The sequence below is a fragment of the Pseudochaenichthys georgianus genome, chromosome 6 (assembly GCF_902827115.2).
Source record: "Pseudochaenichthys georgianus chromosome 6, fPseGeo1.2, whole genome shotgun sequence".
Taxonomy (NCBI): domain Eukaryota; kingdom Metazoa; phylum Chordata; class Actinopteri; order Perciformes; family Channichthyidae; genus Pseudochaenichthys; species Pseudochaenichthys georgianus.
In genome coordinates, this window is record NC_047508.1 from 19,882,055 (window position 1) to 19,908,192 (window position 26,138).

The following is a 26,138-nucleotide window of genomic DNA, read 5'->3' on the forward strand; positions in this document are numbered from 1 at the left end:
TGGACAATTCCCTCTGCCCTCTTAATCCAAGCTCCTGAGAGCCACTAATATAGTGGATATTCACATTTGTATCAGGACTGAATTCCAGCCATATCCCAGCTAAATCTCATTGCAGGACCCCTGAAGACCTACCCTTGAGCCCAGTTTCTATGGGAACTGAAAAGTCTTTACACCCAAGGGCTCTTACACACATTGCAGAATTTGGAGTTATTAATTAGATCTCCGTTCATTACAGTTTTCTGTGTAGCTTTCGCTGCTGTCATGGCTCTCCACAGATGATGACTCAAAGGTCATCTTGAGGATTCTGACAAGCACTCTAACAAGTGCCCTTCACCTCACACTGACACACACAACCTGCTACATGCTATTGTAGATTGATTGGGTGTTACATTGACCTGAGTTTGTAGCATAGAAATGCCTGGAGGTTTTCCAGATTACAGACGATAAAAACTGTCACAGTCATGACCTGCACTATATCCTGCGGCTGTTAATGTACCCTTGATAATCTATGGCTCTTTTATCATTCTCATTTAGACGGATACAAGTATATTTCATATGTGATGCATACATCACCACGTAGCTTTTGCATGTAGTTTAACGGTGTCTCTTTGGAGTATTCCCACTCACTGTAATAGAATATTGTCTTGTGTTTACAAATATATCTACTTTGCATTACTGTTTGCCAAACCCAACACAACCTGATCTTGTCATCAGGTCCTTTAGAGAGTACACTGCAAAACCACACTGGCATTCACGGTTTTAACCTACTTTTCAGTTTCAGCAATATATATATATATGGGGGGTGGAGGGAATTGTATATGTGTGTTGGAAAGGTTTATGATTCAGAAGGGAATGTTGGAATGCGTCACTGTATTAGAATAGTAATAATTAAGCTTTTTAAAGATAATCTTCACCAACTAACGGCTAACTCTAGTGTAGATCTATGCAAACATCTTCATTTATATTCACACCGTTGATACATATGGATTAGAAATTCAGTCACTGTAAAACTTTGATATCACTGCGACTAAATGTGTCATCTCGGACCGCTGCCTCAGGCAGTTCGGGCATCAGATTTTAGGTGCATTTTTCCAGCTAAGAATCAATTTTACCATCTGATTGCCCTGGTTCTACTTATCTGGGATCATAAATATGTACTTCTACCGGCGCACACTTTGATCATGTTTTTCCCCTCCAGGTGATTTCCAGTTCTCGGTGTCGTCTGATGATAACTCTGAGTTCTGGCTGAGTCCTGATGAGAGCCCTCTCAGCGCCCGGCTGCTGGTCTATGTAGGACAGGTAAACACCGAGCTGTGCTGCATCCCTGCATCATATCTGAACCACAGAGAGTCACTCCAATAAGTACAAATTAGGTCTCAGCATTTTTATGATTTGTTATTGTCAGCAAGTACCAGTTTTCCAGTTGGTTTGAACTAATATTGCTTAGCAACAAGCTTTTACTGCTTGACGAATCTGAATCACCTAAAGCATAAATAGTTTCAAACCCCTCAATGTCATGACTTAAATAGCAAAAGCCACTTAGTATATACCTTTGGGAAAGAACGTGTGCTAAACCTTTATTATTACTCTATGTAGTGACTTTATTATCTAATATGATGTTCAGACTGAGGGTGACTCATAGCTCTCAATAGCATCTGATGGATTCCTTTCTAAGACAGTCATGCACACAATGACAAAGTGCATATTTGAAAGGCTTCTTTCATTCTTTTGTTGTATATTATCATTAATGATAGTATTAGTGTCAAAAGCTATAAGACTATTATCGCTATGATATCCCTCCTGAGACAGTTGCTGTTAGTAGGGCTGTGAGTCTGACCAGTCAACAACATAAGCCTTTTTTTACTGACCGTGTCCAACCTTACAGCAACACGGAGCTATTTCACCTTGTGCGTCTTTAGTATTCACCCGCTCACCTCGTGTCACCACCCTTACACTCAGGCCATCACTCACCCCGACACACAGCTCAGAATACATATGGCTTAAATCCCGCTGTTGAACATCCTGTGAAAAATCGTTCCCTTTTTCACCTACCCTTCATGCACCCTCTACCCGCAATCGAATGAAAGTCAAGCTGCGCTCTTACTGCCTTCGGCAATAAAGTTTTCTTGCATAAAGCTTTTTCAATTTAAAAATAGGCATGGATGCATGAGGTTGGACAGCGTTTGAACTGCAACATATGACTGCTCTAGTCAAATATGAGTTAAGAGCAAAGGTCTGGCTATAATGATTTTGCCTCCTTCTTCACTGACAAAATTCAGAAAATCAGACAAGCAGTCAGTGCCTCTGCATCAGGAACAGCAAATGTGTTGTCTCTGTGTCCACCTAATAACAATTCAAGCACCATGACACAATTCCATCAGAATAATGATAAAAACCTAGAGGACATTATGCAACTTCTGAAATCCTCCTCCTGCTGCCTTGATATTATTCCAACAGGATTTTTCAAAGATGTTTTGCCTTGCATGGCCTCAGATCTACTTCATATAGTAAACAAATCTCTTCACTCAGGTATTTTTCCACATGCCCTGAAAACTGCAGTCATTAAACCGCTCTTAAAAAAGAAAAATCTAGATGCTTCAGTAATGAACAATTACAGGCCCATATCAAACCTGCCATTTCTAGGTAAGATCATTGAAAAAGTGGTTTTTCAACAGTTGAGTAATTTCTTGCATTTAAATAACTGTTTCGATGTGTTCCAGTCAGGCTTTCGTCCAAACCACAGCACTGAGACTGCTCTTGTAAAGGTCTTTAATGACATCCACTTAAACACAGACAGTGGCAGAACTTCAGTGTTAGTATTATTAGATCTCAGTGCTGCGTTTGACACTGTTGACCACAGCATATTACTAGACCGACTGGAAAACTGGGTGGGACTTTCGGAAACAGTTCTAAATTGGTTTGAATCCTACCTAAAGGACAGAAACAACTTGGTTTCTATAGGTACATACACATCTGAGTTGACAAATAGGACATGTGGGGTTCCTCAAGGCTCCATCTTGGGGCCTCTTCTCTTTAACATCTACATGCTACCACTGGCTCAGATAATGAAAAACAACAAAATAAATTACCATAGCTATGCAGATGACACACAAATCTACGTAACAATTTCACCAGGAGACTATGCTCCAATTCAAACACTGAGTAAGTGCATTGAACAAATCAATGACTGGATGTGTCAGAACTTTCTCCAATTAAACAAAGATAAAACTGAGGTAATGGTTTTTGGAGCAAAGTCAGAACGTATAAAAGTTAGCGCTGAGCTTCAGTCTGCAATGTTCAAAACAACAGATAAAGCCAGAAATCTAGGTGTAGTCATGGACTCTGACCTGAGTTTCAACAGTCACATTAAAACAGTTACTAAATCAGCTTACTATCACCTAAAGAATATATCTAGTATTAAAAGACTAATGTCACAGCAGGATTTGGAAAAACTTGTCCATGCTTTTATCTTCAGTAGACTCGACTACTGCAATGGTGTCTTCACAGGTCTCACTAAAAAATCAGCTGCAGCTGATTCAGAACGCCGCTGCTCGAGTCCTCACTAACACTAAGACAGTGGATCACATCACTCCTGTTCTGAAGTCTTTACACTGGCTTCCTGTGTTTCAAAGAATAGATTTCAAAATACTGCTGCTGGTTTATAAAGCACTGAATGGTTTAGGCCCAAAATACATTTCTGATCTTCTGCTAAATTATGAACCATCCAGATCTCTCAGGTCTTCAGGGACTGGTCAGCTTTCTGTCCCCAGAGTCAGAACTAAACATGGAGAAGCAGCGTTCAGTTATTATGGTCCAAATATCTGGAACAAACTCCCAGAAACCTGCAGGTCCGCTGCAACTCTGACTACTTTTAAATCCAGGCTGAAGACTTTTCTTTTTGTCGCTGCTTTTAATTGAACTATTCATATCTTAGACTGCACTGTAACTTTTATCCATGTATTTTTTCTTTTAATGTTTTACATTTAAACTTAATTAATTTCTCCATGACATTTATGAGAGGGACTACTCGAAAGTAGGATATTTGGGATATCCGTCGTAGCCAGGGTTTACGATCAGTTTTTAGGTGAGTTGTACTGAGGAACAAGTATCGCATCACCGACGGGTGAAAAATAGTGTTTTGGTAACACGGGGTGTTCAGGTAACACTTAAAGACTTTGTTATGGAACGCAAAGCAGAGTAAGGGGCTAGTACACCCTCCTGAGGGTCCGATTGTGGATGTCATGCGAGCATAACATGGTGAAAACAATCAGTCTAAATGAACAATCGGGACGGAAATGTTCGGATTTCCAAAGGGAGGTTCTGTGAATAAATAAAAAATCAAGAACCGAAATAATTGAACTATTCATATCTTAGACTGCACTGTAACTTTTATCTTTTAATGTTTATTTTATTAGCTTTTCTTTTTAATGACTGATTTTAAATGCCATTTTCTTAACGTCTTTCATTTTTTGTTTTTCTTTTAATGTTTGTTTTTAAATGCCTTTGTCTGAATGTCTTTCATTTTTGTAAAGCATCTTGAATTGCCTGGCGCTGAAAGGTGCTATATAAATAAACTTGCCTTGCCTTGCCTTGCCTTGCCTATAGAGCTGTACAGTATCTGTATTCAAACCGGATGTGAGATGTCTCTACATTTCCAGGAGAGCTGAGATTAATTAGCTGGCTGCGAATATTGATGTGACATTTAGCAGTGGAGGAAAATCATCCTGGTAATGGCAAGGGAGTAGTACTGTGGCCAGGGATCACTCATCCTGCCAGCGGCTGACAGACAGGCCTCGCTGCCCCCCCCCTGTCTTCAGAGACGCAATGTGTGTCACAGATAGAAATCTAACTCTCCGCTCCGCTCCTCATTATGTGATGTCTGCACAAGTAAGGGAATGATAGATAAGTAACATGTTTTTTTAATTTGTACAATTATTGACTTTCTGTGTTTGCATGCAGTACATACTGAGGTCCTCACACATCACCAATTATAAGTCCAACGCAGGTAATGCAGAGCTTTTCTTATCTGAAATGAGGATTACTGCTAAACCTGCTTCTAAGCCCTTTAGCTCTAAAGAAGTTCAGAAAACTTTTCTTGCTACTTTTAAAGCTGTTTAAATTCTTCTAATGACTTGTAGCTGTGAATAAGAATCACATAAATACAGGTTATCATATCTGTTTCTAATTCATGAATTTATCTATTGTTACTTTGGGGTGTTGTAATATTCTGATATATCATATCACACTTGATAATTTTGTGTAAATAATTCAACATTGTTTTGTGAAAGGATAGTGTCTTTATGTCACAGATGGTGGATTGGCTATATGTGATGTGCTTCTCGGAGTCATTTTACTGTGATGGGAAGAAGAAGTTGAAGCGTGTCCGTGGTGTTTCCGTGGAGACCCATTTTGTGGCTAAAGTCTGAGAATGATGTACCGGATATGATTAATATCAGCTAATGCCCAGCAGGAAATGAAGTGATGATATCATCTGCAGAGGTTCATTTCTGTCTTTCTCACACACATATATACATAAACACACATGCATAAACATAGACAAAAATCTCTATCCAGGGCCTTTAAATCTCATGCAGTTACTCTCAAACACACACAACCGCACACAGACTAATAAAGACCAACATCGAGGTTCCTCTGATCAGCCCTTTACACGTAGCCACTCGCTCTGGTCAGAGTCAGTAATAAGTGGGTTTCTAATAAGAACATTCTCCTCAGTCCTGCTGGAACATTATCTGTGCGCATACAAATGTACTTAATATGAGTGAGGATCACCCATAGTCCTGCCGTGGCATTAATCATATTTCATTGCTCACAGCTAATCTGGAATGAGATTTTCTTTCAATCAGAATGTCCGACAGCTCCCGCAGAGCTTCCCACAGACCAGATATCAAGAGAGACTTATTAGTAGCACCGAGCATGTGTGTGCAACTGTGTGCGTGTGATCATGCACCGCCGTAGTGCTCATGTCTTAAATTGGATTATTTTAAAATGGGTGTTTATGGATTGTGTTTGAGCCTCCAGACATGCCTTCTGACATTCATCAATCAAAATTGCACTATTTAGGTCCTCTTTTATTTTCTGAGGAACCCTGAGAACCATCCAATATAATTCCAAAGAAACGAGAAATGAGGCCTCTCTTGGAGTGATGGTTTATCATCATTTCTTCCATAGAGGTGAGAGTAGGCATGGTTAAGGATTGTTGCGTCTTGCATCTGATCTGCAGGAACTTGAATACTGTAGGTTTTTAGTCTGAATGTCATATTTCCATTGCAAATCTCGGAAAGACATACAAATATTTGTATCCAATAGATCTCCAAGCCCATATATTTCTTACCAGGTGTAAAGTTACTGTTGCCCCAGATCAGGGACAATTGGGCTAGTAGTAGTGTTTATAGTGCTCATGTTTATCTGTTTTTGCAGACATGCTCGGCACTGGTGTATATTGTCAAATGTGATATACCTATTTATTTGTTACTATAAGCAGATATAAAAAAGAAAGAGATGTGCAGGAAACTGGGTCAGGGAACTGTCAACAATATGAAACAATAGAGCAACAGGAGCTGTTCATTCTCAAACAGACAAAACTGTCACGAGTAACATGCATGCTATTATTAAATGGAAAATATATGACACCTTTTATGTGGATCTCCAATCATTGTAAAGGTTAATGTAGTCAATTAAATATTTTGAGTAGCATCATGCGCACCTTCCCTAGAGGCTGGCACTAAAAACCCAAGCTGAATAAGCCTGTCGGTCTTTCTTTCCTCCAACCACATCCCTGCCACATGAGATAAGTGTGCTTGGCAGGAAGAACAACAGATTGTGCCGCTGAAAACTCAGATTCTCAGTCAATAGAGTTATTGATAGCTTCAACAACATTACAATTCAACATTAATTGAATATACTTAACATTAAGGCGATGACCATTGCTCCTGATGGCATTTGAAGATTCCAACGTGCCTGAATGAAAACAGACGAAATACAAGCGTATATCACAACTTATGATTAAACCGTCAAACTAGGCAGTGCTGTATTAGTACTGTATAGAACTGTTTACAATGTTGTGACCTTCCGCCATGTTGAAAACAGATGAACCAAAAAGAATCTCTCCCCACCAACCCAACCAAACTTTCTCAGCACTCAGGCAAAAAGTAATGCTTGTGCTTTACCTACTATAACACATAATAATGTCTGATGTTAAAAAAAATTGGTTTCATTGCCAGGAACAAACATCTGTTCAAAGTAACAAATAGGACATTTTGGATTGGAAAACCATAGCGTATAATGAGTTTCACTCTTGGCTGGAGTTCCAAGTAAAAGCTTCAAACCACCACCCATCTAATCATCTATTTGAAAAGACATCAACAAAAACTGTGTGTGGACGCCACAGAGATAAAAATGTAAAACTGCTTTAGATGGGCAATCCATCACAGCGAGCAGCATGACTGTCTGCTTTTATTAATGTTGCCATTATGTTAGTGTATGCCGTTTGATTCAAACTACTCTTACAGCTGTAAACCCATCCATTGATAATGTAACTTTAACAACAATACAAACAGACATGAGGATAATTTTGATGGATTACCAGACTTCGAGCCCGTTTGAAGTATCTGCAGGTTGATTGTATGCCTGACTAACATGAATAGAAACCAGTGACTGCCTTAGGGAGAGAAAAACACCTTGAACCGCATTTCATGAACGATGTAAACATGAGACTCTTTGAAATAACCACGTATTTCTGCTGAATGAGATAATCAAAACAAAGAGTGTTGTTGACGATGCTTAAAGTCCACCTGTTTTGATGTTATTACAATTTAGATGCAGTTAGGATAGCAACAGCAGTTTCTGTTTTCTGTACTCAGTGTTAAAGTCAGTATGTTTTTCTACACCAAAAATGCATGCATGCTTACTACAGGATTTGTATCATTTAATATATTTTCTCCTAACTATTTCAATCAGTTTAAATGTGCAAGTGTTGATTTATCAGAGTTCCTCTTAGTCATAACTAAATTACAGGGTCAATAGTCATATTCAGAGCAGACATTCGGACTTTCCATAGCACAAAGCACACAGATGGAATAATGTTGTAATGATGACTCTGTTCCATTTATCTGTATGAACGTTCACAATCAGCCAGAATGCACAGGGCCTTAAAACTAGAACACCAGATGGCACGCAGGCATTAATATTATTAGTTACACGTGTGTTTCTCCTCCCATCACATTTCAACATGTGTATTTGAAAATAGATAAAAGAATGATGAGTGAAAGGCAGTGGTTGTTCATGTTTATTTTAATTAGTCATGTTTTATATAATTATATCATTCAACATATATATCAAGGATCATCCTAGTGGTTTTTATCCTAGCTTCTGAAGTTAAAATATGTGCAATTACTTTATTATATTACATTTTTCTACTGTTTCTTAAAGTTGAAATGTGGAATTACTGCCCTACCTCATACCAAATGAGGCTTTCGAGATTAAATCATACATTTCTCACTGAAGAAATCAGTACTTCAAGACATAAATAATTGGTCTGTTTGGGAGACATTATAAACAATTCCAGGGTCATGGCCCGGACACAGCTAAATGGAAAGTGCCCATTATTCCAATTCAAAGAATGCTTCTATTCTTCTGGCAAAGATTTCTCCAAATGTCAGGTTTCCTGTTATTGTGTTTTCTGCCTCTATGAATGCAACCCAAAACCCTATTCAATCTTCACCCTCACACAGCACTTTGCAATTTAAGCTCAGTTGAGAAAAACTGAACTTAGAAAAAGCGCTCTGAAGTTATATCACAGGTCGGCTGTTTCTCTATTACCTCTATTCTTATGGAGAGAAAAAAAAAGAGTTAAGAAGAAAAGGAATTGATAGAGAGAGAAGTAATGTCCGCATACTGTAGCTCCATAACACACTCATATCTCTTATATTTCTTGACCCTGTACTGTGCTTCATTCTTCAGTGTTTCAGGGCCAGTGCCATCCAAAATTAGTTTTCCAGAAGTACATTCGTGGGTGAGGCTCGCACAGCCTGTATCTGTGTGAAAGAGAGGTGAAGTTAGAGCAAGGTTGCTGTTTGTCTGGGTTGCTGCTTTAAGTTTGAGAAATGTGGTCCCAAAGTTCCCTGCCTTATTTCTCTGCGGAGACTACTAAAGTAGAAACAAAATAAGACAATATGTCAGTGAGGGGGAGTTTTTAAACATGTGATATGAGGAAGTGTGCGCGTTGCCCCTTATGTCTCCCTGGCTGCTTGCCTACTGATTTACCTCCCGCCTCCTCTGGTGCTCTCAATAAGCAATGACTCATCGTACTGTAGGAAATCCTGTGTGTGTGTTTACATGTGTGTGTGTGTTTCTCATGTCTGCATGTACACGTGTACTACTCCTTCATGAGAAAGCTGAGGCACTGCACGTATTTTATCCTTGTAACAATGGCTTTGACCCTGCCATTGTTTGTGTACAGCTGATTTACCATCTGACAAGGAAGAACATAGATACACTCTCGTACTTTGCTACAGGACTTGCACTAATATTTTCCTCCTTTGTGGGAGCCTACTGTAAATATTTTAAAACCCTCCAATTTCCAGCTTTTCTTAAAGAATCTGGAGCATCTAAAACCCTGTGGAAGGAGATTGTTTGAATGGCTGACAGATTCAAAAGGAAATGGATCGGAATAAATGAAATGTTCATGAGCTCGGCGATGAATTTGAAACCTTTAAAACACAATATGCTGTACTCTGCTTTGGATAAAAGGCATAGTATAAATCACAAACATTTGCACAAATTGTGCATTCAAGATGAATTTTTATAACAATTATAAATGTTTTTGATGTGAAAAGGGTCTTGCTTCAGGCATACATTGAAAGTCTTTGTCCTCTTGAATTTCACTTTCTAAAAGCATAATTTTCTTAATCAATATCCAACATTCATGTTAACTCTTACAATGAGGTGAGATCCTTTCAGTTTTCTGCCGCTGAAAATACTTTTCCCTTCTGAATTTTCATTTGCTTTGTAAACAAATGAAATGATCATGTTGTTTTGCCTGCACACATTTTTTTATTTTTTTATTGGAAAAAAAGAGTCAACACTAGATAACATGTCTTGCCTAGATGAATATGTTTGCAGCTCGGTGTGCTGTGATCACTCTCTTTTTCATCTAAACAACAGCGCCCTTTCCAGAGAAAACAATTCACGGAAAGGGAGAATATAAACATGTGAGTACAGAGACATTGTCAACACTATTGTCTCGCAAGTTTCCCATTTATATTCAGTGTAAAAGTTATAAGTCAAAGCTTCTTTTTTCTTTCACTTTCCTCTGCTGTGAAGGTTTTTTAAGTTCTGCAATTTCATTCGGCTCTGATTTGTCAAAGTTATTTATCTTTCACTAAAGATTCCCTGCGTCTCTAAAGAAACCAACAGTACTTTGCATTGACAAAGATTGTATTTTAATGATGGTTGTTCTGAGGGAGACGAGCTTAAATGAGATTCTACTGCACTACTTTCTGCAGTCTTCCCTTTTGTAAGTCAGTATGAGCTGAACAAAACATAAAGAACACTTTAAAAGCAGTCTAGGTAAGTTAAATGAGTTCCGACTTTCATTTTGTTCATGTAGTCAGAATGGGCTCAGCGTTGGTGTATTAATAAGCAGATACACGTGTTTCTAAAAGCCAAATGAGGCAGTAATTACAAACTAAACGTTAGTACAGCAGCATCAAGGCTGAGACACATTATGGCTCCAATAGCATTCAATCAATCAAGCAATCAAATGTTATTAATATTGACAGATATCACGCATTACACATTTATCTCAGGTGCATTCAAATGTGTACAGTATATAACAAACCCCTTACAGCATACAATGAAAGAAATCCCCAGAATAAACCCCAGGACCACCATGGTAGAGCATCAGAGGAGGGACCCCTCTCCCAGGATGGAAAGACATGCAGTATATATGTTACAGAAACATAATAAGCATAATAAAACTTCAACATCGGCAGTGGCTCAGTCAATAGGGGCTTGGACTGGGAGCCGTATGGGTCGCCGGTTCAAGTCCGCTACACGGAGAGGTCCCAGTTCACCTCCTGGCCTGCCATGGTGCCCTTGAGCAAGGCATCGGACACCCCCCCACTCCCATTGCTCCCCGGGCGCTGTACAATAGCTGCCCACTGCTCCTAGTACTAGGATGGGTTACATTTGGCAGAGGCCACATTTCACTGTGTGCTGTGTGCTCTGCATGTGTGACATTAAAGAGGGTTTCATCCCTCCGATTCTTCAACATCGACAGTTCGACACAAACTTGCTTAAGGGTTGGGGCTTGAGGTGACGTGACCTACATAAAACAGCCAAATGTATTTTATATCCAATAATTACAGTAACATGATACAGGTGGAGTGCTCTTTAATGAAAGCTGTTAACCACAAACCATTAATTATGACATTTAACAACCATCAGTGCTGATATAAAACCCACCCCAGACCATAGCAGCCTCACATCATTTATAAGTGTTCTCCACCCTATTCTACAATATAATCACATTGTGTATTGATATGAAAGAAGAGCTTTCATTTTAAATGTAAACTTATGATGTGTGTCAATTTGTGTACTTTCGTACTTGCTATTATGCTATTTTAAGGGCAAAAGGTGGGTCCCAATGTGTAATTTGGCTAAATGCAGGGCACTTTCCGTACAGAACCTTGATGGTGCAATCTTAAAAAAAAGAGGTCCAAAAGAGAGAGGAACGCTGGACACTGTGGTTGCTCCGGTGAACACAACACTCTATAAAAATAAGTTATGCATGTGTTTTTTTCATATCCTTTAATGAGTGTACCACTATACTAATTTAAAAAATAAGCCACTGTTATTGGGTTAATTGAGCAGTGTGTAATAATAATAACATTTATATAGCGCTTTTCCTGGTGCTCAAAGTGCTTAGTAATGATTTGTACCGCTAACTTAGCCATAGCTAACAGCGTTGATCGTCATTCTGAGGGCACAGCAGCTGTGTGTGATTTGAGACAAAGCCTCACGATCGAAATTGAACAGTTTTTACGACATGACAGTGTACTAAGCAAAAGTATTATTGAGACGCAGCTTGAGCAAGTTAGATGTAGCTGGGTGAGCTTAATCTACTACTTAGACACTTTCCATTACAATGTTAACTCCCAGTGATATAACTTGTACCACACTTCCTGTGCCAGAGGAGGAATCTGTGAGGAAATTGTTGGTGTGGAAATGTACTACGAGAGCAGCATGCTGCAGGCTTCAGACTGAGTGAAGGCACAGTATCGCACATTGTGTCCTCCTCCTCTCCAGCCAACTGCTTCACAGAGTCTCTCAGAGGCTTCAGCACTGCCAGGGGCCTGGTGCTTTTGGCCAGACATTAGTGCCCTTTTTTTTTCTTTTTAGGTTTTCTTCTCATGCCAGCAAATGTGATCAGAGCTGCCATTGTATAATTGCAATTTCAAATGTGTGGGTGTGTGATTATCTTGTAGGTGGGAGTTAGTGTGTGTGTTGCTGCACAGAGTATACCCAGAGTGAGGATCAGCAGCCATTTACAAGCTGAAAGGCTCTTGTGATGTGTTGACACAGCGCAGCACAATGTGTTCTGACCAGGATTCAAACCCAGAAGCGTGTCCAGCGCAAACAATTAAAGGAAAGCCCGCTATGATCTTAGCCTGCTCCTTCATTATGGATCAGCCGCAGCAGGGGCCATAATTAGTGCGTTGGCTTGCTGAGAAAATGAATGGGTACTGATTCTACCACAGGGCTTAAACCAGAGCCCCGGGAGTCAGGATGAGCCGGCTTCTTAGACCCAGTATTGGCATGGAATGGATCCAAATTGCTCTCTTTTTGCAGCTTTTAGCTCATGTCTCTGTTTAGCCTTCTCGTTGACTCTACCTGTTGCCTCTGGGTCTTTTGTCTTGTTTTCCTGTTACGCTTAATTTAGTGTGCTTTCATAACCAGGGAATGTATCAGTCACTTTTATTCGACAATTGGATCTATGGAGCTTGATTGAATTGCCAATCTTACAGTCAAATCATCATAATGGTGGGAAAATGTAATTATGAAACAAAGGATCATTCCATTTAGGCTATATGGGGGGGGGGGGGGGGGGGGGGGGGGGGTGGCTAAAAGTCCGTTTTGACATAGAATTGCTTTGTTTCTCACAATAACTCATGAAATGCAGTTTATTCTTAGTCAGGGAAAACAGACACACAGGACCCTCTCACAAAGTTGATTTCTAAGATGAATTTTTTCATACTGTTTCACACTGTGCCTGAACATTTCCTATGCTGCTCATGTCCCCCTCTCTTTCTCTCACACCCTCTCTGATCTGTGTCTCTTTTCTTGTGTGTTGCAGCTCGGTACAGAGTGGACCGCTCCAGGCGAGTTCAGCAAGTTCAGGTCCCAGTCCTCCAAGTCTGTGCAGTAAGTACCTGTGACAGCCGCACACATTTGCAAACAGCTCACTTCATTCACTCTAAATCCAGTACAGAGACCAAAACAAAGCCCCGTTAACAGCCAACAGTGATCTTGACAAATACACACCACCACAACTGTTCTTGTAAAGTGTCTCTCCAAGTGTTAAGTGGCAGTTGGTACCGATCACACTCCCTGTAGAGTCAGTTCACCACACCACAGCCTCTTTTTATAACATAATTGCCTCAGAGGGCTTTTACGGCTCACATGCAGAAGGAAATGGATGGCTCGAGTGTTCACTGGACACTAGAAACCAGGTGGAGTGTCACTTCTGTGTGTATCTGTGCACGTTCACGTATGTATGAATTAACATAGCCACAGTAGAGTGTTCTCATTAGGTGTCGAGAATGTGGAGGATCATCCCAGTTGAAAGACCTCTCGCTCTCTAAATGTAAGAGGAGAATGTATTACCCTTTCGTCTCCTCTCAGATTCAACACATCTCTCTCCCTAATTGCTCGGAACTGCTAGCATGAAAGCATCCTTTAATATTAAATATTAGTAATGATCTGCACTCAGTTTGTTTCTGCAGTCATTGTTACATGTATATGATTATGCTGCAAAAGAAGAGATTCTAAGAAGCAGTGCTCCTGTTCATCTGGGTTCCCGCATTGGTCTGATTGGATGAAGATGTAGAGTGCTGGCTTACATTATTCACACACACACTCAGGCACACACACACTGTAGGGTAGGTTTAGAAAATGTTAGCACTTCAAGACGGTACAAGCTGTAAGATAAACACAAGGAAGAAAAAGAACAAAATGTGTTTTGTTAATGTTGAATGAGTGTTTACAGCTATGCCTTTGTTTCAAAAGCTGAAAGCTGTGTGGGTTGGATTCAAAGTTACTTTTACTCTGACTTTTACTTACTATTATTTTTACAATTGATGGAAAATACAAATGGTCAAAATAGCTTCCTGTGGCTTGGTGATATTGTCAAGACAAATTCATACTGGCAGTCAATGAGCTGTTCACTGCATTATCTACAATTACTTTGTATAAAACAAAAGCCAAATACTGATTTTGTATGAAGTGGAAGTTATTGCAAGAATTATTCATTTTCAAAGCAAAACCATAGGGCTGAGAAATCACTACATGGACTTGTGCAATATCAAAATCAAAGGAGGGGCAATTTTGTTATTCTGAATTAAGTAAGTGTGCACTTGGTGCTCTAGAATCAAAAGCTGATCAGAGTGGCACTAATAACTTAATGAATGAGTGATACATATCAGCTATATCAGCTATGTGGAATATAAGAGTGATTTAGGGACCAACATCAAGTCCAAGTTAACATTAAACATTGCCCTGGTCCTTCACATCCCATTACCACATGTGCTACATGTTTTAACAGAAGCTTTGAGTTATAATCAACATCTCCACTCATTATGCAAAATGAAAAGAACTGCATCAAATTAAATCATAATTAATAGTGTTCCCTACTGCGAAATTCAAAAAAGAAAAAGGCATTGGTATCCTGCCCACTGATGCCTTTTCAAGACGGTCATGTAGTCGTGTTACATTAACACAGTGGTGCCCTCATCATGCAAGAAAGACCACATGTTCAATCTATGTAAGGCAAATGAGATGGAAGACATTCAATTAATGTGTCTTATAGAATGTTATATATTATTTTTCTTTGATTGCCATGCTAATTTGATATTGCATTTAATTTGAGTCAACGCATCGCTCCAATGTCTCATCATGTGTCAAGGTGTCATCGTAACTCAACTGGTTGTAACGATCAACTATCTAAACTAGTTGTGTTAATTAAACGCACAAGGGGTTCTTGAATGAAATAAGATTATAAAGGTAAACAGAAATAATAAGCAGATAATCTGCTCCTTAAACAAAATAAACAGAGACAGATTTCATGCATGATCCATTATATTGACAGTTTTCCAGCCACACAACACAAACAAAACTAAACAGTCCGCTCTGGGATACACAAAAAGTGTCTTACTGCCTAATCCAGGCTATTATTCATTGAGAAAAAAACTGTTGCTCCTGCGCCCGTCGGCGGCAAAAACAGAAATGTTTGTAGGCCTTTTCAGGCTATATTCCACACAAAAAAGAAACACGAGGTCCTGCGTGGCACAAAGGAGCGATCTCACCCTGTGTTGGAGAGAATCTCTCTCTCTCTGTGCGCGTCCTCTCCAAGGAGACGTGCTTCCAGGTCGGTCGATGCAATATCCACATACGGTTACTTTCAGTTACTTCCCCATTGCATTTTTACATATATACAGAAACCGTAACTATCCCGCTGAATACCCGCATTCACCACACACTGGCTTCCTCCTCCCGTGAGAACCACCTATGGCATCCTGTTGACGTGCCCACTAAAAAGCCTCTGGGCGCGCCGCGACAGGTGAATATGCAAATGAGGCTTGCAGAACCACACCCTCAAACCTTACATTAAAGTGGACATTTTAACTGAATAGAACACATAATCCCTTGGCCCCTTTACTCCATATGTTCGGTCTCCCAGGTTGATAATGGTTGAGGTCTTGGTAAGGAAGTCCAAGCCTAGAATGATGGGGAATGCCAGGTTGTTGTCATCGATGATGTATGTTTCTAGCGACCACATCATGTCATGCCAGCCGTAGAGTAGCTGTACCTTTCCTAAGGCTCCATGGCATGTCTTCCCATCAGCCAAAGCAAAGCTTTGGTTCTCACTGGGCTTCAGTTGCTCTCCTTTACGGACTACATCCAGCCATTGGCTGTGTCGCATGAGGGAGTATGTACATGCAGTGTCAAAAACAGCTTTACACTGCATTCCTCTCACCTCTACGGGGACATGTAGGAGACTTACTGGATTTCTTTTCCCTCTCTGCACTATGGTCACTACATCAGCAGGTTTCTTAGCGCTCCATTTTTCCTGGGGTCTTTTGTTCAATTTCTCTTTTGCTTTTTGTTGATCCACTTTCCCCCAATATTCTTTTGCAGCTGTGCAATCTTTTTCCACTAATGTGCCAATTGACACCAGTTGGTCCACGGTTCTGACAGTGCCCCGAAGACAACCAGCTATTCTGGGATTACAGTTGTTGAGTATTTTCCTCACCAACTCCGCCTCGGTGATATCGGGTTTCCATCGTAGACAAAGGGCTCGGTAATCATAGGCAAAATCCCTCAAACACTGTTCGGGTACCTGCACCATATCCCTCAACTTCTCCTCCACTTCCATGAGGTAATCAGGAGGTAGGAAAGCTGCATGAAAAGCTTCTTTGAATTCTGGCCAGTTGTGTACTGTGCTTTTTGCTACACACCACCAACTATGCGCTGGCCCCTTAAGAACCCCAGATAAAGCCCCTATTAGCTCTGCATCTGTTAATGGCCTAACTTCAAAGAATGTTTCACAGCGATCCACAAAGTTCAAAACCTCTCCAACCTCCCTGGAACCACCGAACGAGGGGAACTCCATATGAATGACAGGCTTTGAATACACCACCGGCGTACTGCTTGGATGGCGGTATACTGCTCCTACAGGTGTGATGGGGTTTATGTTGTCAATGACTCCTGGTGGTTGTCCCAGCGGAAGTAGGTCAGTGAATGATGTCCTGCCGTGTAGCGCAGCATCAATAGTATCAGGTTCTCTTCTGGCAATCTCTGCTCGGCCGACAGAAACCCCAGCAGAGGGAACTGAATGAGTAGGAGTGGGATACCTAATATGAGGACCCGACACCTGAGTGTCAGTACCAAGAGAAGGAGCATGGGTGTGAGAGGCACTAATGAGAGGTGTTTGAGCTGGAGTGGTGCGACCATAAGACGTCTGAAAACTAGCACCAGCACTGACAAAGGGCCTATGGACAGCAGGGAGGCTAGCGCGCTTCAGCCTTTTGATTTCTGCCTTCCATTTTTCATCACGCCTTTGTAAACAGTCCACCAGTTTCTCTTCAAAGTTTTTCAAAGTTGACATAACATGATGCTCCAGTGCTTCAACATTCTCATTCACGAGGCCTCTGATGCTATCTTCTCGGTTTAGCGCACTATTAACTGAATCTCTAAAATCAGCCTCAAGGGAGTTAACTCTCTCTATAACTGTTCCCAAGTCTGTGGAGAAAGATGCAAGAGCAGGATATGCATGGTAAGATGTATTATCCCAATCTCCTACACTTTCCTCCTGCTCTGCATCAGATATATAAAGAGAACCAATCAAAGAGGTAACATCAGTAATAGATCTTCTTCTTGTTATCCATGCATCACCTCTATTCTCATGGTGTTGCCCACTGTTCTCCTGTGCTATACTACCTTCTTCAGACTCATTCTCTTCTAATTGTGCTTCCATATTCTGTTGTACATTTTCTTCAGAGGCCATTGCCTGACTATGGTTATTTTACACAAGTACAGAACACGTTTTTCTCTTCTCATCCAATCAATACAATTCAACACATAGGCTTAGTGTCTCAGTAAACAAAAATATGCCAATTGGCAGTTTCAAAATCTCCAAAAATGTTCTCTTTAAATAATATCAGATTTTTAATCACATTTCATTCCCCATACTGGCCACCATCTGTAACGATCAACTATCTAAACTAGTTGTGTTAATTAAACGCACAAGGGGTTCTTGAATGAAATAAGATTATAAAGGTAAACAGAAATAATAAGCGGATAATCTGCTCCTTAAACAAAATAAACAGAGACAGATTTCATGCATGGATCCATTATATTGACAGTTTTCCAGCCACACAACACAAACAAAACAAAACGGTCCGCTCTGGGATACACAAAAAGTGTCTTTACTGCCTAATCCAGGCTATTGTTCATTGAGAAAAAAACTGTTGCTCCTGCGCCCGTCGGCGGCAAAAACAGAAATGTTTGTAGGCCTTTTCAGGCTATATTCCACACAAAAAAGAAACACGAGGTCCTGCGTGGCACAAAGGAGCGATCTCACCCTGTGTTGGAGAGAATCTCTCTCTCTCTCTGTGCGCGTCCTCTCCAAGGAGACGTGCTTCCAGGTCGGTCGATGCAATATCCACATACGGTTACTTTCAGTTACTTCCCCATTGCATTTTTACATATATACACATGCTGAGAAAACGTAACTATCCCGCTGAATACCCGCATTCACCACACACAGGCTTCCTCCTCCCGTGAGAACCACCTATGGCATCCTGTTGACGTGCCCACTAAAAAGCCTCTGGGCGCGCCGCGACAGGTGAATATGCAAATGAGGCTTGCAGAACCACACCCTCAAACCTTACATTAAAGTGGACATTTTAACGACTGTAGTTGCGAGGATAATACACATGCATCATAGATTCTCATTTCATTTGAATCTAAACTACATGCCTTAACCCTTTCCCCTGCCCCTACAGTTTATAAGAAACACTGAGATCAATCTGCGACTGTCACATGGTTAAGAATGCAATAATGTTAAATGCTCTTTTAAAAACAGTCATATTGAACATTCTGCTTCACTTCGAATGGTAGAAATTGGTACACACACACTTACAACAGATTATGATGATTTAACATTCATAAATGCCATAAGGGACTGAATGCAGGCCAGGGGCCTCATTTATAACGGTGCGTATGCACAAAAGATGGCGTACGCCAGTTTCTACGCAATGTTTGCGATTTATAAAAAACAAACTTGACGGGAAAATGTGCGGTCCTCCACACAAACCCATGCGTACGCACTAAGCACAAAAACGGGTGAGACGAGAAACTGCACCGTTGGCAGAAGGAAGAATGGAGAGAAATATGTGGAAATAATACCATAAATAAAATGTTACATCTCATTCATCATATATGAAGAATTAAAGCCAATCTTAAAATGATTAAACAAACGCCTGTTTGAGACTCCTCAGTGCACTCAAAAACACGACATGGAGAAATAAATGAATAGCCCACGGAAATGTTATTGATCACCCCTCGATTATGTTCTCTTGTTAAGAAATGTATTCTCATAAATGATGCGGTAAGCAGGAGGACAGAATTACTTTAAACTGACGCCGTTTTGCTTTTCTATAGGTTGTAGATACGAGCATGGTTTTATATACTATCATGTTTAATCATGTTTTATGCCGTTCACACCAATACTTGATTTAAGTCGCTCGTAAAACACAGGAGGTATGGAAACTAAGAACACCATATGTGGTAAATTGTACAGCTAATATAACACATTAGTTGTATTTCCTCTAACTGGTGGATTATGGAAATATAGTTGCTGATCGACAGCTGGAACACAAACCACCAATTACAAAAAAAGAATTCATGACTCCACTCCGGAGGGATCCCCCGATCATTTCTTACAGTTTCTCAGCAAGGGGGTGTCAGTCAGTCAAAATGAATATTAATACGGGGCGTTTATTTGACTATTTATAGGCAAATATGGGCGTGACGGGAAGTCCGCCAAAGCTGCGCCGCATTTCGAGTTGATTGTGATTTATAAAGGGAACCCGGCGTAGGATGTGCCGTACGCAAGTTCTGCGCCGGTACGCAGTGTTTTATGAATCGGAAAAACGTATTTATTTGCTTTGTCCTACGTAAGCAACCTTCCCATGTGAATCCTACGCAAGGCTTTATAAATGAGGCCCGCCGCCCCAGGACCTGTTGGCAAGTATTTGTATGTGTCTGTGCATAGGATAAGCCTGGTTAGCACAGAAGGCATACCAGACTTCAGGGGAGAAGAGAGTTGACAAAAGATTAGGTAGAAGAAGAATAGAGAGGAGGCGGCAGCTGAAAGTGTTTCTATTTTCTCCTTCTGTCTCACAAGTGTCTTGCGTTCTCCAACAATAACATCACAACAACAACAACAACAACAAGAACAACAACAACAGAGTAGCCAACCATCAAGGCAGAAGGTGGAACATTAAAAAGACTGCGTGTGTGTAACATTTAAAAACACTATTCAGAGCAGAAATGTGTGCTGAAAGTACATTCACTCAAATAGATGGTTATGAGGTACTTGTAGTCTGCTTATTTCCTCAACTCTATTTTCTACTCAACTATACTTCAGTGTCTAATACTGTACGTCTTACCCCACAACATTTATTTGATAAATAAGTCACTAGTTACTTTGTAGATTTAAATTAATACTGCAAAGAATAATCAACAAATCAATGCAGATCATGTATTATCATAGGTTTAGATGAGACAAGTATTTTGTATCCACTGGGCGAAATTTACAAGCTTTATGGCAGCATATAAAGTAGCTAAAGTAAGGCTCACCTTTACTACCTTTTACTATAAAGTGAAGTACAGATTAAAGCATCGGTAATCTGTTAACAAAACAAACTTTTAGTATTGTATTCTTTGATGCAAAAGCTATGTAATATTTATCTAAGCTAAGTAACATTTGAAAAGTTTAACTTTAGTAACAGTTGTATTCTACACTTTTGCTGCTTTTGCTGATGGTTGAAAAGTTTTGAGAACTTTCTCAGCCACTGGAAATTTGTCTGATACATTGATGATTTTGTGACCCGTCACTCTGTTTTTATTTTATCCGTGTGAGTATGTGTGGATGTGTCTGCAATCTGTGTCTTTGTAGAAACTGCCGGATAGTTGCCTACACTTAAGTCACGGTGACAATAATACAATTGCCCACTTAAGGAGAGCTGTTGAACATGTGTCTACTGTGTCCTGCCCACCCCACTGAGATCATAAAAACAGGCATAGTTATCAACCTACATAAAACACCAATTGTTGCTCGCTACCTTCAAATAATTTGAATATTCTCCACTCTTGTGTAAAGTGAATCATTAATCAACCATCAGGTTGTGAAATATCGGTGCCAGATATTAAACGTCTTGAAATATTGTGTGATTTTACGGATGGAAAGAGCTCGACTAAAGTCACATGTTTATTTCATTAAAATATAGATTAAGAGAATAACGCAACATTTACTTGGAGGTTTTTGAGTGTGTGGGCCTGCGTGAGACATTCATCTTTTGACACGCAAGCAAGTACATGTCCATGTCTTTAATGTGCACGTTGAATACCATGACATTTAAAATTCCATTATGCATCCGATGACTTTTTTGAAACTCTGCACAGCGAAGGCAGAGTATTTGTCATCCTCCAAATGTTCCCTCTGCCGCACTGCGCGACACCCATCCCTCACACACTGCTGCACTCCATCTGTTTATAGCCAAGCTGATAGGCTCCTGTGCGTGGCACATTGTGTGTGCAGCCGGATTAATAGCCATGCATTCTTAAAAAGGTATTCTTCAAAATGAGATGGGATGGAATGGAAATGAGTACATTATTAGTGCAGAACATAACAAGATATAATTTTTACAGCAATAATAATGAGACGCATTTCATCACCTGGTAATTTAAAACATTTGTAAACCAGATAAAATAAAGTAATAATTGAAGCAAACTCATTTCGTGTTTCGAGAATATTACGCTCAATTTCGCAGATGGAAAGCCATTGTGAACATTATTATTCATCATACACAATGCTACAGTTTGCCCCTGGCAGCGTGATGCTAGAGCAATTTGTTATTAAAGAATAAGTTCAAGGCCATTTGAGTCTAGTAACAGACTCTATTCTAACACAAAGCTGCAGTTTTCAAAAAGCTTTTACAGTATATGCTACTTTTCCTAGTTATTATAATATTGAGCCCAGAACAGGAATAAATGGTAGCTAAAGTGTAAATGGAGCACGGAAGAATGGAGTTAAATGGTGCTGAGCTGAGCATAACCAAACGGAGAGCAGACACGTAATTGAACAGAGGAGTGAAACACACAGGGTCGGCTCTAGAACAAATCGAATGGGGGGGCAATCATTTACCACGGGGGGGGGCACACACTGCCATCAACAACCAACACACAAACACCAACGCAACTTCAATAAAAATAAAACATGCTGTAAAGTCTATTGTCTTTCACACACATTGCAGGGGTGTAGTGTATAGCGCACCTATGACCTGTGCAGACATGCACGGTTGTGGCACAACCACCAAAACAGAAACATATGGAAATAGGCCACCATATAAAAACATGTTTTAGCTGGGGGTGGACCTCACCTCCTCTAGGAGGGTCTGGGGGCATGCTCCCCCGGGAAGATTTTCTTTTAAATATTGAATTTAAATGCATCAATCTGGTGCACTTTGAGAGCAAAATGAAAAGATCTATGGATAGCCTACATCTCTCAACACCCATATGAAACAGAACTGTACACAGATTTACTTTTTCTTTATGGATATTTTACTAATCACTCCCCTTTTAAACTGTATTCTTGTGTTACTGTCCTATAGTATTTCATACCTTTTTTTCTCTTATTTTTTAATAACTATAATGATCATATAAAGGTATGTTCCTCGCAAATACTTGTTTACATAAATGGTGACCAAACCGTTTGAGACCCACTGAGATAACTTACACTAAAGTTAACTATCTAAACACTGAGAGAGTCCTTACCTCACTGAGCTGAGGTTATACGATCCTCTCAGTCTGACAGAAGAGGACTCTCCTCCACCTTGGTGTAGAAACAGCTCTTTATATCCGTTAGCATAGCGAGCTAACCAGATGCTAACAACAACATTCCACATTACCGCTCGAGCACTCACAAAATGCGCTCGTGCCACACACACAGAGCCGAGCTTGAATGAAACACAGAGACCCAGAAGTACTTGTACTGTACTGTATATCATATTATTTTCGATGGCGTTGCTGTATAATCAGTGTAACAGATGAACAGATCGCCACTGGGCTTTCATCTAAACACACAGCCACGTAATGATAACAAAACAAAGGTCGGGGCATAGGTCGGGGGTCATTGGTCAAGCAACACACCAATCAGAGAGCAGCAGTGAGCACACCTCAGGCTGTGTATTTGTATTCTTTATTTCTGATGTATTTCACACAAAAAACTTTTAGTGGAAACGTTTTCACTTAGCCTATAGCCTATGATTAAAAAAAAACCCGGCAAAGTGGCTAGGCTTGCCTGCCCTGCGTTGGGGGGGCACAGTGACTCATTTGGGGGGGCATGGCCCGCGAATGACCCCCCATGACGCCGACCCTGGAAACACAACAGACACTCCCACTTTGGCAAGGTTGTTTTTTAGTTACTTTCTCTCGTTTTACTCGCTCTGTGGTTGGTGGTTACTTATACGTCTCGGTCCATTGGAGCTGTACAATGGCCGCAGTAGAGCTGAGTGAACAGTGAGTAATGGCTGCTGCAGGGAGGAATCATATTGTCAGGGAATAAAGGATATTCTTGTTGAGGGGTTCACTGGACTTACATGATATTTTCAAAGGCTACTGAAACCAACCCCCCCCACACACACACACACACACACACACACACACACACACACACACACACACACACACACACACACACACACACACACACACACATAAAATCACCCTCCAGTTGGCAGTCCCTCTGTGCTCACTATGCGTCATGGATGACGGCAACTACGGCTTTCAGGTGCACTTACTTCATCTAAATAATGCTACATTTTACCCATCAGGCCCTCATTCTCTCTTTCCCACTGTACCCTACTGACTTTTGATGGTTTATATTTAACTTTGTATCCCTCTGCCACCATATGCATATACATTTGGGGAGGGAATGTGAAACGGTGAAAGGGTACGAGAAGTAGCAGAGGGTTAGGTGGGCATATGCTGCAGTGAACTCATCTGAGACACATGCTGTTCAAGAAGTGACAGAAATGATGCTCCATCAGTGGGGTGTGGCCTTCCTGTTGCCGTGATGTGTGAATGTCTATCATGGGTGGCAATTTAAATAGATGGGATGGACGGGAAGATAGGATCAGTACACGTGTTGGGGAGATCGGGCCGCCATTAACACCACCTGGCTGTGGCCACCTGGAGGTAATGACTCACAATAGTGTGTGTGTGTGTTCTAATTCTGAAGTTTGCTAAATAAAACTTGAGGATGGAGAGCATTTGTCAGATTATATCCTTCAGCTTCGGCATAACACTCTTTTGTGACTCATCTCATCACTGAAATGTATCTACAACTGTTTATAGCCCCAGTGACTTGTTTGGGATGAGTTATTCTTGATTACAGTGATAATTTTGACAGTCCCTTGTCTAATTATTTTTAGAAAGCTAAGCTATAAAGAAATGGGCCTTTTCTATTTGCTGGTTACGGTTTATGTCACTAAATATTAAATATTGTAATGTGTAGGCACCATTTTTGATTCTGCTTTGATAAATTGTCTAAACAATGAACCGTTTAAGAAGGAAAGAAATACACTTCTAAAATAAATAGTGAGACAACATACTTTCAAAATAAAGCTTTAAAACATTCAAGCTAGACTGGATCAAAGTACAAAGTACGAAAACGCGTCTCCCTTTTGATGGCACACAGTTGAAAGTGTCCCTTTCTGTCTAACTCTTTGTCTCCACCTCTGCTCACACCTGCGAAGTGATGTTTGGCAGTGCCTGATAGCTGCTGTCACAACATCCTGATGAGTGACAGTGAGGCAGCCGGATGAGGAACTCGGGTAACCCTGACAACACTGCCTCCGCACAGGCACAGCTACCTGAGCCTCGGGCTCTATAGACAACACCGGGGAGATTGACATTTGCTCAAATTCTTTAAACTGTGAGTCGCGTACTGAGCCAAGTCTTTCACCGCATGATGTCAAGTATTTTAGAACCTTTGAAACAGCTCAGACCGGGATATGATTGACAGTAAGTTGGAGATAAAAAGGAATATCGTTTGAAGGATATTTAAGACAAATTATCTCTAGCTTCATCTCCTCAGTATGGCCAGAATAAGGTCAGAGATTACTTTTTTTTTGTCAATTAAGTCATTTCTGTGTCTACAATTAATCCACATGTGCTTATGTGGATGACCGTCCAACTTGTGAGCTTGGTTGTTCACCTTCAGGTGTAATGATTAAAATAAAAAATGGCTGCTGCTGACCTTTGACAGCTGCGTGACGAGGAGGGAAGGGATGAGTGAATTCCAAGGTTATCTGGGCTGCCACCGCTGGCATTTTGAAGGAGCAGCTTTCAGTTCACAAATGGCTGGAAATGACATTTACGCCCGATCCTCCACGGACATTTAGGTGTTGATGTGTGTTTGTCCTTTTCTGCGTGTGAGAGTTTGTGTGTTCGTTCTTACTTTTATACGCCTTTCTTTCTTCTCTTAACATTATTTTTTCTTTTTCATTCATACTTTTAATTCACTGCAATTGCTTTCATTTGTTTTCCATACACATGATTTAACAGAAAACCTCCAAAGGCCGATAATAGTTGGAGGGAGAGAGTTAACCACTCTTTTCCCAGCAACAAGAAGGGAACGCTAGTGGAGAATGACCAGTTATTTCACTATGGGATCTCTCAGTATCTATAATTGAATCATTTAAGCACTGCTGGCTATTAGCTGGCGTGGAGACTCAAGCATTAAGAGAGAGGGAAGTATAGCACTTGTGTTCAAAGTGTCAAAGGAATACTGATCATTGACGCTGGATATTGCACCTGCACTGTCTCATATGTATATATTGTGAGTGTATGTTTCCCTATGCATTTGACACTTCTTCCTAATTTTGTTAGAGTGTGAATAGCGACTGTAACGTCAACATCTCTCCACTCGAGGTAATTGGTTGATGCGCTGTACAGTAGCTGTTGAATTAGAATGAACGTGTTTGCCAGCGAGCAGCAATGACTCCTCTGCCCCACTTTCTTCCCTCAGGCCTCCATCTGTTTCTATGAGTGAT

General features: G+C 40.5%; 1 protein-coding gene across 1 annotated transcript in view; it reads left to right on the forward strand.

Annotated features, from left to right (window-relative positions):
* b4galnt4a (beta-1,4-N-acetyl-galactosaminyl transferase 4a) overlaps positions 1-26,138 on the forward strand; it is a 209,051-nt gene that overhangs the window by 121,568 nt on the left and 61,345 nt on the right. The window contains exons 6-7 of the mRNA XM_034085301.1: positions 1,199-1,299; positions 13,376-13,443. Of these exons, the coding sequence (XP_033941192.1) occupies positions 1,199-1,299; positions 13,376-13,443 (169 nt within the window). The remainder of the gene's footprint in view (positions 1-1,198; positions 1,300-13,375; positions 13,444-26,138) is intronic.